The sequence below is a fragment of the Ranitomeya variabilis genome, chromosome 1, assembly GCF_051348905.1.
Source record: "Ranitomeya variabilis isolate aRanVar5 chromosome 1, aRanVar5.hap1, whole genome shotgun sequence".
Taxonomy (NCBI): domain Eukaryota; kingdom Metazoa; phylum Chordata; class Amphibia; order Anura; family Dendrobatidae; genus Ranitomeya; species Ranitomeya variabilis.
In genome coordinates this window covers 743,545,955-743,559,821 of record NC_135232.1, presented here as the reverse complement: position 1 = coordinate 743,559,821, position 13,867 = coordinate 743,545,955, and the positions used below count along the sequence as shown (strand labels likewise).

At 47.9% G+C, this 13,867-nt stretch overlaps 1 protein-coding gene across 3 annotated transcripts; it reads left to right on the top strand.

The window, feature by feature from the left end:
• The first annotated feature begins 4,556 nt into the window (after positions 1–4,556).
• Positions 4,557–13,486, top strand: GNPNAT1 (glucosamine-phosphate N-acetyltransferase 1). 3 transcript variants are annotated; one of them, XM_077269727.1, is made up of 6 exons: positions 4,557–4,686; positions 8,294–8,458; positions 9,241–9,303; positions 9,427–9,554; positions 9,660–9,721; positions 11,772–13,486. In XM_077269727.1, the coding sequence occupies exons 2-6, from the start codon at positions 8,305–8,307 to the stop codon at positions 11,917–11,919; spliced, it is 555 nt and encodes a 184-aa protein (XP_077125842.1). In that variant the 5' UTR covers positions 4,557–4,686; positions 8,294–8,304; the 3' UTR covers positions 11,920–13,486. The 3 variants fall into 3 exon arrangements, with proteins under 3 accessions (XP_077125842.1, XP_077125859.1, XP_077125850.1); XM_077269744.1 differs by lacking the exon at positions 4,557–4,686 and adding an exon at positions 4,775–4,903; XM_077269735.1 differs by lacking the exon at positions 4,557–4,686 and adding an exon at positions 7,795–7,916.
• Positions 13,487–13,867: the final 381 nt, after the last annotated feature.

The window sequence follows — 13,867 nt, the reverse complement described above, 5'->3', positions numbered from 1 at the left end:
CTGTATATAATGGGATGTCATAATTACCCTCTGTGAGTAGCGTCTAAGTTTCTGTCGCCACCGGACCGCGTGCGTCAGCCCCGACGCGCGTTTCGGACTCCTTTTTCAAGGGGCCTATTGAGTGCAGTGATCCCTAGCATTTTATAATTCCGGGATGCCGCGTAACACGCCGCAAACCGGATGTAGAATGTCCACCCCGGAAGTGACGCGCGCTGTTGCCCAGCTACCAGCGACGCCAGCCGGCATCGGCGTCATAGCGTGGTAATATTTTCATTGAGTCCAGATGGATATAAGGTACCCAAGATCTGACTAAAAGATTGGCCCAATTAGAGTCCAGGTGGATATGGACCTTGGGTACCATATATCCATCTGGACTCAATGAAAATATTAGCTATGCTTCGTTTTTGTAGTCCTATCCCGTCACCTGTCTGCTGTTAGAGATTTATCTCTCACCATCCCTATGTTTTTAACTAATTTTGTTTTTTATTTTTTTAGAATATTGTCTGTATTTTAAATGTCGTACTTCACGTTGATTACCAGTGTGATGATTCTTGCCGTGGCAGAAAAAGAACACTAATGATGGAAAATCAAGATATGGACTTTAACTGGCAATTAGAATATTGCCTTTACCTGCTGTATATTTATATACTAATTTATTGTTTATTTTTGTAATAATGCTGTAGTGGGTTGGTTTATATTTCTATTTCCAGATGTTATTGTATATGTCCATATTTTTCTGATGTTAGTTGGCCCGGAATAAATACATAACGAAGATTGCTATGGTGATCGCAATGTTATATGTAGAGGTGCAGTGTGATAGGTGTTTCATTGGTGTTCCTTCCCCTGTACGCGCATGTTGCCCGCTCCTGGCCACTCCCACTGGCTTTCGGCGTTTGGTGACGTGGAGGGAGTCAGCCCCGGCTCCACCCACGCTATGACGCCGATGCCGGCTGGTGTCGCTGGTAGCTGGGCAACAGCGCGCGTCACTTCCGGGGTGGACATTCTACATCCGGTTTGCGGCGTGTTACGCGGCATCCCGGAATTATAAAATGCTAGGGATCACTGCACTCAATAGGCCCCTTGAAAAAGGAGTCCGAAACGCGCGTCGGGGCTGACGCACGCGGTCCGGTGGCGACAGAAACTTAGACGCTACTCACAGAGGGTAATTATGACATCCCATTATATACAGGCCTCATATGGGCTGGATGGGGATTATGCGATATGATTGTTAAGAGTGGTGGTTTATAGGGCATAAGTATGTATTACAATACATTATAGTATCTTATTTGAATATTGCCCTGTAACAATACCTCGGTTAGTAGGATGCTGTCTGTCACATGACGCTGTGCGTTAACATTGGTGATGGTGTGATATATGTCGTCTGTTTCATCTCCCTAAGTATTGGCAGTATGTTTTAAATGAATTTGTATCAATAAAATTATGGTTTTTATATCTATACTTTTTGCCTTTTGATCATCATTTGTTTGTTGGATCTATGTAGTAGTTGATGATAGGCTATATTTGTCCTATTTAACACATGGTTACAAATTTGTGAATTATTAATAACTTTACCATGGTTTTTTGTCATATATATCTATTGATTTTATTTTTTGAGGACACTGTTTTAAAAATTAAGTAATGTGTTCTGCAAGCGGAGCTCGAGATAACTGTGTTATTTCCAGAGACGAGTCCTGGCTGGATGAAGTGATGGCGGTCTGAGCAGGATGAAAGATGAAGGGCTTCACCTAGAGATGTCACTGGCGAGTCAGTGTTACCTATACACTGATACTATACACTGTATACTATATACAGAGCTCCTGTGTATAATGTCACCGGTGATCACTGTATTACCTCTACACAGACACTGCATACTAAGTACAGATCTCCTGTGAATACTGGCACTTATGGTGATGGTATTGTGTTGTTTTTTTTCCTAACTGAAGGGTAAATTGACTAGATCAATGGATGTTTGACAGGTTATAGTTTCACACAGCAACTATTTTTCTGGAATAATCTGGTTCAGGTATATGATGACCCCGTCACGACCCCATCACATGACCCCCTCACATGACGGGGGGGGGGGGGGGGGCACAGTGTCTGAACAGCCCGGGGCCCTGGCTACCCTTAATCCACCCCTGGTGGTAATACAAATATATTTATATACTGCTAACCCAAAAAGCCTCCTGATCAACACCTTTGTGCATGCTTCAGAGTCCCTAGGATGCGCCCGGACCCGACGCGCATTTTGGCGTCTGTATTGGGGACACCGGAATGTAAGAGATTTGTGGCCTCCCGTGACCATCCAGCCACTGGGCAGCACTGACCCGGACACTGGACCAGAGTCGCCAATCGATCTCCTCATGTCTAGTCCCAACAGTCCCGGCCACAGCGGACAGTCCCGGATTTGGGTCTACGCCCTGCAGTCTCGTCTGAATGTCAATATCTGCCAGAGCCTCTATGACAACTCCTGCCACGGGAGAAAGATATGTTGTAAGGGTGTGGCTGGGAGCGGGGCTGTATATTGCGGGGTTCTGACACGGGTGTACGTCTTCATTTAGGTCTTTCCAATCTGATGTCTGTATTTCGGGGTCTTATTGAGGCTAGTTCACCAATTTGTTTGTTGCCCTTCATCATCTTCCTGATATTGGATTTACAATGTTTCCAATTTTACTTTAACCCCTTAACGACTGCCGATACGTCTTAAACAGTGGCAGTGAAGTGTACTTAAACCACAGTGCCAGCTACTAGAGGTAGCTGAGACCCCAGAGAACATGAAAAAAAAGTCTGATTTTCCATTTAAGCTTTCTCTCTATTGATGTGATCGCACATCAGAGAAGAGAGAAATAGGGTCTCCCGATCACCCTTCCCCTGGTACGTCTGGTGTCCCTGCATGCCCCCGTGAAGTCCCCCGGGCCGCTGGCGTCTTCCGGGAGAAAATGGCGGGCGCATGCGCAGTGCGCCCACCGAGATTTCGACTGGCAACAGGAATTTTTTCCTAATTCTTCAAGAGAAAAAGTGGGTATGAACGGCACTGAACGCTGTATATTAGGTAAGGATATACAAAGTAATTTGATCCTTGTCAGATCAGGGCATACCGAGGTTAGCTGCTTGCTTGGGCGATGCTCTACTTGAGTAATCCACAATCCACGAGACAAATGAAAAGAATGAAAGTGGCACTCACCCTTCACGGCAGTTGAAGTGTTGTCCTTTATTTGCAGTTAGCAATTCACAGACATTTTTTTACGGCGGCAGGTGAGGAGAGGGGTGCGGGGAAAAGAAGACTGGATCATCCCCTTAGTTAGGGAAAAATAATAAAATAAAAATTTATTTTTTTTCCATTTTTCCATTAGAGTATGTGCACACGTAGGTGGGATATCTGCGGATTTTTCCGCACCTGTTTTTGTAAATCTGCAGGCAAACCGCACTGCAGATTACCTGCGGATTTACTGCGGAATTACCGTGGTTTTTGTGCGGATTTTACCTGCGAGTTTACACCTGCGGATTCCTATTAAGAATTGACATGCTGTGGAATAAACAACGCTGCGTTTCCCCTCGGTTTTTTCTGCAGCATGTGTACTGAGGATTTTGTTTTCCATACGTTTACATGGTACTGTAAACTCATGGAAAACAGCTGCAGATCCGCAGCGTCAAAACCGCAACATGTGCACATAGCCTTAGGGTTAGAGTTGGGCTAAAGTGAGTTGGGGTTATAACTGGGGGGTTTCCACTGTTTAGGTACATCAGGGCGCCATCATCGATTCCAGCCAAGTTTGCGTTCAAAAAGTCAAACGGTGTTCCCTCTCTCCTGAGCTCTGCCATGCGCCCAGACATTGGCTTTTCTCCACATAAAAAATGGTTCTGTAAATATTGTTGGAAAAGTGAGAAATCGCTGGTCAACTTTTAACCCTTATAACTTCCTAACAATAAAAAAAATGTTGGTTCCAAAATTGTGCTGATGTAAAGTAGACATGTGGGAAATGTTATTTATGTACTATTTTGTGTGACATGTCTCTCTGATTTAAGGGCACAAAAATTCAGTTTGAAAATTGCAAAATTGTCGCCATAGTTCCATTTTTTTCATAAATAAACACAAGTGATATCTGAGAAATGTTACCACTATCATGAAGTACAATGTCATGAGAAAACAATGTGAGAATCAGTGGGATCTATAGAAGCATTCCAGAGTTACCTCATAGAGTGACAGTGGTCAGAATTGTAAAAATTGGCCTCGTCCTTAAGGGGTTAAGCCACAACAATGCTTCCGTGGATCTGTAGTTATGGCTGTACAATTACTGGGATGGATGGAGGATGAAGGCTACTCGGTGCCCCATAGTCTTCCCCGCTCACGCTCTCCCTGCCCCGCATGCGCTCCTCCCCTGTTCCCCTTCTGCCACGTTTCCGATCTGGTTCCTGTAATGAACCTCTGAGAGGATGGAAACGTCAGCCCGGTCCTCCCCACTAACACATGGAGTCCGTAACCATGGCGACGCATAGGCTCGTGGCGCATGGAATGACGTCAGAGTGTGGGCACGGCGAAGCCGGCACGGTGTCCTGAACGCTGATTGGCTGTTCGCTTTGTGCCTGCCGCGCTGCTGCTGACGTCACGCTATGGCTGAGGTTTCCCCACAGCGCAGAGGCTTCTGGGCCTGAGAAGATAGAGTAAAGCAGGCGGAGAGCCGACTGCCGGTGAGTTCGCTCCTCGCTCCCATAGTCCTGCTGCACAGACCCCCGGGTGGCTGCTGTAGTCGTGCTAGTTGTCCTTGCTCCATATTGGGTGGGGGCAGAGGGTCTCCACTGTGTTATAGTGGGCTCATAGCTGCTGTGGAACTACAAGTCTTAGCCACCCTCCTTTACTGTACTGGTAATGATGTAATCAGAAGGATCGGGGGTCGCAGACCCTCAGGTGGGGAACTAAAGGGTGATCCGGCCAGACCGAGAGGTGTTAAAGGGGGTCTCCACTGTCCACATGATCTCCATACATGTTTGTATTGTGTCTTGTTTCGTGTAAGGTGTAGGACCTGGGGGTCCCCTTTATCTATAGGTCCCTCTGTTCATACAGTATCCTCCAGAGCTGCTATAGAGGGGTATGTCTGTATGGTGGGGGGTAGCGTCCCAGGACCACCGGAGCACTGACCATCCCTTTAAGAATCACTTGTGTCACTACATTCAGATACAGCGTGGGCTCCGAACACTGCAGAGCGACAATTCTGATGTAATATTGTGTAATCCTTCATTAAAGGGACAGAGCAGGACCTGGAGCAGGTGAAAGTGATGTGCCGCCTGGTGCCAGGTCTGAGAGGGTGAGGCAGTGTGCACCAGTTGGTACTTGCACCCCTCCTGCGTCGTGCAATGCTCCTGATAGTATAGAGCCAAGTATTTAGAGCAGGATCTGCGAGCAGAGAGGTGACAGCCGGAGCGTCCAGGGAGCAGAAGTCTAGGTACATGGTAACATTAATGCCGCCAATGCTAATTAGTGTATGTGCACACGTTGCGGATTTGCCTCTGGAATTTTTTGTGCGGATTCTGCATCTCTTGGCAGAAAACGCAGGTGCGGATTTGATGAGTTTTTTTATGCAGATTTTTTGCAGATTTCATGCGTTTTTTACCCCTCTGGATTTCTATAATGGAATGGGTACAAAAACGCTGCAGAGCCGCACAAATAAATGACGTGCTCCTTCTTAATCCGCAGCGTTTTCCGTGCGGAATTTTCCGCACCATTAGCACTGGATTTTTTTTCCATTAATTTACATTGTACTGTAAATCACTTTGCAGATCTGCAGCGTTTCTGTGCGGGGAAAAAACGCTGTGGATCCGCAGTAAATCTGCATCGTGTGCACACAGCCTAATTGTCAGTGGCATCTACATGGTTAACAGCGACTAAGGGTCTCTTTATGTGACTCCTTCAGATCTGAAATTCAGAGGAGATGCTCTCATAACCAATAATGCCGTCCTAATCTGAAATGGACGACTCGCCATTAAAGGGAATCTGCTGTCCACAAAAAATAATTGTGAAACTTTACAGTGAAACTTTACACTTTAAAAAAAAAAAGAAGAAAAGTGTCACTAGTAGAAAACTAATTTCCATGCTTTATTTTTTCACTAGCGTTACTAGAATGTGGAAATATTAAGTGGAGTAACAGGAATGTATTGTGTGATGACGGACTCTGTGCCTTTTAGTGCCGTGGATATTGTGTCTTATCATTGTGTGTGTGATTCTATGCTCCTGTTATCAGACGCCATTTATTCATCATCTCTCCTGGGGGTTGTAGTTATCTGACCCCACCGATAAGAAGGGCTTGGATGCAACTGAGAGCATTGTGTTAATCTGAAGCAGATCGGTACCTTCTGTACTTTTGTTGTCGTCTTTCTAATGTGTAATCCAGACTGGTTGCAGGTCCTGGGACCCTGCTGCTTTAGTGGTGAGTCCTGCATTGGCCTAATTATATCAGCACGTGATAATGATCGCTACTGATCAACATGATCAAGAACGCACTGGTTGAGAGATTCTCCTGCTATACCTTGGGCCAAAACCGACCATTCATCTTCAGTAGCTGTCAACAGAACACTAGTTCAGCCCACAGCTATTCTTACTTATCCTGAATTCATCGCCAATAGATGGTCTGCTGAAGGTGCATGTAGTGTCAATATGGAAAGGGGAATAATCCACTGCTGTGCCCCTCCCACCGGGTTCCGGGCCTCTCTGTGCCCACCCCTCCAGTCCCGGCCTCTCTGTGCCAACCCCTCCGGGTCCTGGGCCTCTCTGTGCTCACCCCTCTGGGTCCCGGGCCTCTATGCCCACCCCTCCGGGTCCCGGGCCTCCCTGTGCCCACCCCTCCGGGTCCCGGGCCTCCCTGTGCCCACCCCTCCGGGTCCCGGGCCTCCCTGTGCCCACCCCTCCGGGTCCCGGGCCTCCCTGTGCCCACCCCTCCGGGTCCCGGGCCTCTCTGTGCCCACCCCTCCGGGTCCCGGCCTCTCTGTGCCCACCCCTCCGGGTTCCGGCCTCTCTGTGCCCACCCCTCCGGGTCCCGGCCTCTGTGCCCACCCCTCCGGGTCCCGGCTTCTCTGTGCCCACCCCTCCGGGTCCCGGGCCTCTCTGTGCTAACCCCCCCTACCCTTGCCACATAGACAGGTGAGGCCCCTGTGCAAGAACAATATATGGGATTTTTGCCGCCAAAAATCTCATCATATTGTATAATCCCACCTGCTTTGAAGTTAGAAGTGCCCCCCTCAAGTCTTGGACCCCAGTGCGAATACTCAGGTTGCACTAATGGGGTTTTCGCCTCTGATTTGGGCTATTTACGGGGAGATGTACATGGCCTCTTAGTATCTTTGCGCATACATGATGGCTACGTGTCGGTCCTGGATCAGGTGTGGTACATGTGGCACAAGGAGTGAGGTGGAGACAGTGACAGGTCACCTTCCAGGACCTGCTCCTGCGTGTCACATGGGTGTGACGCTGTACATATCTTACATACACGTCTTAAAGGGACGGTTGTCCCCTAACCATGATCGTGTTGTTACATCGGGTGACGGGACACGAGCGTGCAGTAGTGAGTGCCGCTCACACATGTGCCTGGCTCGTTACAGTGGATCACACTCTTGTCACCGATCCTGTGCCGGGTGTCGGCTTATTTGCATTTATTATAATTGTCAGCTGGTATTTCATGGTTTCTGGAACCTTTTTTTTTTTTTCTCAGTCAAATGTAGAAGTTGTAAGACGTGTTCTCCAGAAATGCTGCTGAGCAGGCGTCCGGACATTGGTCCCCTGTGAATGTAGCCGCCCATAGAACAAACAGTGAATCAGAAGAGTCGGGGTAATTCCCAGTAACGGGCCTGGTCCTTGTGACACGAAGAAGCACATTGGCAGGATAGTAATCGGTGGCTGTTTGTTGGGGGTCCTCTGAGCAGCCTCATAGGTGATGCAGCGGTGTGCAAGGGAACTCTGGACCCTCAATCTTAGTACAACCCCTTTAAACAATTTTTTTGGGAAAATCTACAGAGCACTGCCCCTCTAAAATAACCATTTTTTATTCTTGCGCCCCTGACTTTTCGGGGCAGATTGGCTATAAGTTCGGCTACGTCTGACGTATGGTGTTTGGTGTTTTTAGCCTTTTGGATGTACTGTAAGCGGGAATCTGAGCTGGCAGAGATCTAGAGCAAAGGCGTCGGTGCACGACTGATGGGAGTTGATCCCTCGCAGCGGTGTTTGCACAGCTTATCATAGAGTACACGCCAGCGTTTGTGTGTTTTATGTGGACTTTAATGTGATTCTTTCTTTGCATTTTGCTTGCAGGAGCTGCAGCCATGATCCCAGATGAGACCCCCTTGTTTGACCCCCAATTGCTGGAGGAGATTGACTGGAGTCAGAATATGGTGTCATTTAGTCCATCCATCTCGCCGGAGCTCCCTGGAGAAGGGCTCGTCCTGAGACCCCTGTGTACTGCGGACATAAACCGAGGTCTGTGCTTCCAGTACTCGTGGATTCTGTGTCCTCTGGCGGGCTTGTTATTATGTCATAGCAGAGATCCCATGTAGATGCTGCAGAACGGGGGACCCCAACCCTGGTCTGAGTGCAGGGGGCCGTGTGTGTGTGCAGCTCATTTACTTCTAGGGGCAACATCCTTTTTCTTTTTAGTTTACAGTTGGACCTCTGATCAGCTGATAATAATGGAAGGGGTCAAGCGTCAGAAACCCTCCACTGTTCAGAAAGTAGATACCGTGAAAAATGGTGCATTAGAAAGTTAGAGAACTTGTCATCTGAATGTTTACGCGTTTATATAGAAATGGAAGGCACCCTGCAACATAGGAGACAAAACAACTGGTCGCAGTGGTGCTGTGCGCTCTGCCCTGTGCTGGTTCACGTGCCAGAGATCTTCGACAGGTCCCCGTTAATTACTTTCACATTTTTATTCCCGTTAACTCATTCTAGAGATGAATGAATGTATTTGCAGGACCCTGGTCCAGTGACCTCGTCAGTAGCCCACGGCCGTCAGACCGGAGACCCACGATCTGCTGCCTCTTCTGATTTGTAGACCCTGCTCGCCTTTATCGTTCTATCTCATGATGCGCTGTTCCGAAAAGTAAACCCATTGCCGTGGTCTTACTTGTCGGAAGAGAAGATAGGGATGGAGGCAGAACGTGGGGCTACAGTCTGATGGCCACAGAATTCTGATGTGGCCGCTGCATAAAGAGTCCTATGACTCTCAATTTATTAAAACTTGCTTTCTCTTTTAATTTCAGGGTATTACAAAGTACTTGGTCAACTCACCAAAGTGGGAGATGTGACTGCAGAGGATTTTATCAGTGAGTAGGATTGCGCTTCCGTTTTTGTTTTTTTTTCCACAAGAGAAGTCTGAGTAGTGGAAATCATTTGGCTACTGGACCTTTAAATTCTATTTTACTTATTAAAAATCTTTACCTTTACAGAGACCTTCGAACACATGAAGAAAACAGAGAATTACTATGTGATCGTAGTGGAAGATCTGAATCTCGGGCAGATTGTAGCCACGGCGACATTAATCATCGAAAATAAATTCATACACGGCTGCGCCAAGGTAAGCGGGAAGGGATATATATCTAGTTTTTAGTTGTGCATTTTTATTATTATTAGTGTTACCTGACTGGTGAGGCGTGTGGTTAATCTGTGTTTCTCTCTACAGCGAGGTCGGATAGAAGAGGTCGTCGTCAGTGATCAGTGCCGGGGAAAACAGCTTGGAAAACTGTAAGTGGCTCAATATTACAGTTATAGTGAATATTACTAGAAAAAAGTAAAATGTCACAGAGCTAGACATCACGGCGCTGGGAAGAGAGCGCACGTGGGCTCGTGCTCGTGCTCAGCTCGGGGAAGAGAGAGCTCATGCTGGGAAGAGGGACCTCGTGGGCTCCTGCTCGGCGCTGGGAAGAGGGAGTGCCTGGGGCTCCTGTTCGGTGTTGGAAAGAGGGAGAGCCTGGGGCTCCTGCTCGGCGCTGGGAAGAGGGAGCGCCTGGGCTCCTGCTGGGAAGAGGGAGCGCCTGGGCTCCTGCTGGGAAGAGGGAGCGCCTGGGCTCCTGCTGGGAAGAGGGAGCGCCTGGGCTCCTGCTGGGAAGAGGGAGCGCCTGGGCTCCTGCTGGGAAGAGGGAGCGCCTGGGCTCCTGCTGGGAAGAGGGAGCGCCTGGGCTCCTGCTGGGAAGAGGGAGCGCCTGGGCTCCTGCTGGGAAGAGGGAGCGCCTGGGCTCCTGCTGGGAAGAGGGAGCGCCTGGGCTCCTGCTGGGAAGAGGGAGCGCCTGGGCTCCTGCTGGGAAGAGGGAGCGCCTGGGCTCCTGCTGGGAAGAGGGAGCGCCTGGGCTCCTGCTGGGAAGAGGGAGCGCCTGGGCTCCTGCTGGGAAGAGGGAGCGCCTGGGCTCCTGCTGGGAAGAGGGAGCGCCTGGGCTCCTGCTGGGAAGAGGGAGCGCCTGGGCTCCTGCTGGGAAGAGGGAGCGCCTGGGCTCCTGCTGGGAAGAGGGAGCGCCTGGGCTCCTGCTGGGAAGAGGGAGCGCCTGGGCTCCTGCTGGGAAGAGGGAGCGCCTGGGCTCCTGCTGGGAAGAGGGAGCGCCTGGGCTCCTGCTGGGAAGAGGGAGCGCCTGGGCTCCTGCTGGGAAGAGGGAGCGCCTGGGCTCCTGCTGGGAAGAGGGAGCGCCTGGGCTCCTGCTGGGAAGAGGGAGCGCCTGGGCTCCTGCTGGGAAGAGGGAGCGCCTGGGCTCCTGCTGGGAAGAGGGAGCGCCTGGGCTCCTGCTGGGAAGAGGGAGCGCCTGGGCTCCTGCTGGGAAGAGGGAGCGCCTGGGCTCCTGCTGGGAAGAGGGAGCGCCTGGGCTCCTGCTGGGAAGAGGGAGCGCCTGGGCTCCTGCTGGGAAGAGGGAGCGCCTGGGCTCCTGCTCGGAAGAGGGAGCGCCTGGGCTCCTGCTCGGCGCTGGGAAGAGGGAGCGCCTGGGCTCCTGCTCGGCGCTGGGAAGAGGGAGCGCCTGGGCTCCTGCTCGGCGCTGGGAAGAGGGAGCGCCTGGGCTCCTGCTCGGCGCTGGGAAGAGGGAGCGCCGGAGCTCCTGCTCGGCGCTGGGAAGAGGGAGCTCCTGCTCGGCGCTGGGAAGAGGGAGCTCCTGCTCGGCGCTGGGAAGAGGGAGCTCCTGCTCGGCGCTGGGAAGAGGGAGCTCCTGCTCGGCGCTGGGAAGAGGGAGCTCCTGCTCGGCGCTGGGAAGAGGGAGCTCCTGCTCGGCGCTGGGAAGAGGGAGCGCCTGGGCTCCTGCTCGGCGCTGGGAAGAGGGAAGCGCGTGAGCTAAGCTATTAGGATAAAGTGCTGTTCCCGAGCCAACAGCCCTAGAACAACTCTCACCTGAAAGGAGTGGTGCTAGTGCCCCCATGACAATAATCAATAGCAGCGCTCTTCATTGCTTTATTCTTGCAGAGCAGCCCACCCAACACCAGCTGGTCTCTATTTAATGGGGTGCCGCTCTGCAGGTCAGTGATGATTGAAGGCCCCAACCTCTCAGGTGCTCTGTCATTGCTTAATAAGATGGGACTAACCCCTTTAAAGCGACCAGTCTGTTACTGTGACATGTCTGTCTTGTTCTGCATAATAAAGCAATTTTGAGAATGAATGAAGCAAATTTCTCCAATAAGATTTATTACAAAGTTTCTTATTTTCATGTTCACTATTGATTTATGAAGAAAATAATTAAACCTTTTTGCTTTTTGCTACATGTGCTGTGTTTAGACTTTTTTATATATATATATATATATATATATTTCCCTCTTCCCCCAGGCTGTTGTCTGTGCTCACTCTGCTAAGTAAAAAGCTCAACTGTTACAAAGTTACACTGGAGTGCAAGCCCAAGAACGTGGCCTTCTATGAGAAGTTTGGTTACGTGGCCTCCGATGAAACCTACATGCAGTGTCGATTCTTTGAATAACGACAACCGAAAAATAAAAAACGAACTTGCCAAAGCAATCGACGGAAGAAAACTGTTCAGGGGGAAGTGGGTGCTGTAAGAAAACCTGTAAATAAGATTTCTTTTACATGTACAAAAAAAATTGGATTTTCCTACTATGATGGAATTTTGTATTTTATGTAAAAAAAAAAAAAAAAAGATGGTCCGGAGTCAGGTAAAGCGTTTACACAATTTAGGAATCTTCCGGTTTGTTAATTTCCCTTTTCTCGCTTCTTTAACGATTTGTTAAGATTTTAGTTTCTAAATTGTGAAACCGTTTTCCCTGAACTCATTTATTTTGTGATATCTTTCAGAATTGTAATTATTATTTTTTTCGGATTGTAGCTTTTACTTGTTCAATGAGGGTGCTGAGAATATATATATATATATATATATATATATATATATATATATATATATATATATATATATATATATATATATATATATATATATATATATATATATATATATATATATATATATATATATATATATACACACTCCGTCATAACGAGCCAACTGGCTGATTCTCGGTTAACTAAATAAGCAACCTGCAATAGACAGTTAAGCATGGTGGCCAAAGACGGCAAATGGTGCGAAATTTTTAGTGAGTGCCAATATTATTATATACTAAGAACCGAATCGTAAGTAAAAGAAAGTCTTGTTGCCAAGGTAAACAACCCCTTTAATGCAAATGGCAATTCATCGCTTTATGGGCTCAAGGATTTTTTTTTTTTTAAGTTTGTGTTAGCATGGAGTGTCTTTTAAGGACAACTTATAGGGATATTCAAGTAAATAGGATATATTTATGCCTGGAATATTCCTTTAAGGCAGATCTGTTAGATGCTGCTTTTTAGTGTGGTACGAAGAAAATGTTATATTCTTGTTGTTGGACTTAGGAGTCTGGTATCACCTGCAGAGGGAAGCTAGACTCCTAATCCTAATGTGCAATTTCTGACATCACTCTGTTTTTGCTGGGCCCAAAGAGAACAGAATATTATAGGTGACCGGTCTCTAAGAATAATTTCCATCCCTAATGTAAAATTACTCACACACTACTAAGCAATAAGTTAAGGAGCAGCCAAAGGTTAATTGTGTTTCTTTTTACTTTCAGAGAGATTGCCTCCCCCACATCGTCTCTGTGATGGTGGCCATATTGTAACAGGAAGTGCAGCCATAGCGGTTATCAATATGCGCACATACTTACCTAAAGTTGCTGAGAAGTTCATTCTGATTTAAAAAAAAATATGGCTGCACTTCCTGTTGCCACTTTAACAATATGGCTGCACTTCCTGTTGCCACTTTAACAATATGGCTGCACTTCCTGTTGCCACGTTAACAATATGGCAGCCAACATGTAAACAGAAAAAAATGCAATATATCTAAACGTAACATAAATAATAATAACCACATTTTTGCTGCCTCTCCAGCTCACTGTGTACTAATATATAGTCAGGTTTACATTACAGGTGAAAATCAACTCTTAATTTTTAGTTATTATAGTCCTTTATTCCTAGACTGGTGCATCCGATATTAAAAACATTTTTACAATTTCGAGAATATAGTGGGATCATTCCATAAGCAACATATCACCTATCCACCAATAGATATACATATGATCCCTGGGGGGTCCAGCCACTGAACGCAAAAAAATGGGGAAAAAGTCTCCTGTGTGAATGAATTAGTAGTGAGCATGTGCGACCACTGCCCCATTCACTGTGTATAGGAGTGGTGGTCGCACATGCTCAGTTCCATTCACACTGATACCCATGTTCTTGTGATCAGCGGTGGTCCCTGCAGTCTGCGCTGCAGCGATCACACATTTTATCACCTATATTGTGAGTATGCGATGAATGATGTTTACGGGACAACCCTTTAAAGTGGGAGAATAATTTTATAACTACAATGGACCCAGGATACCTCTTGT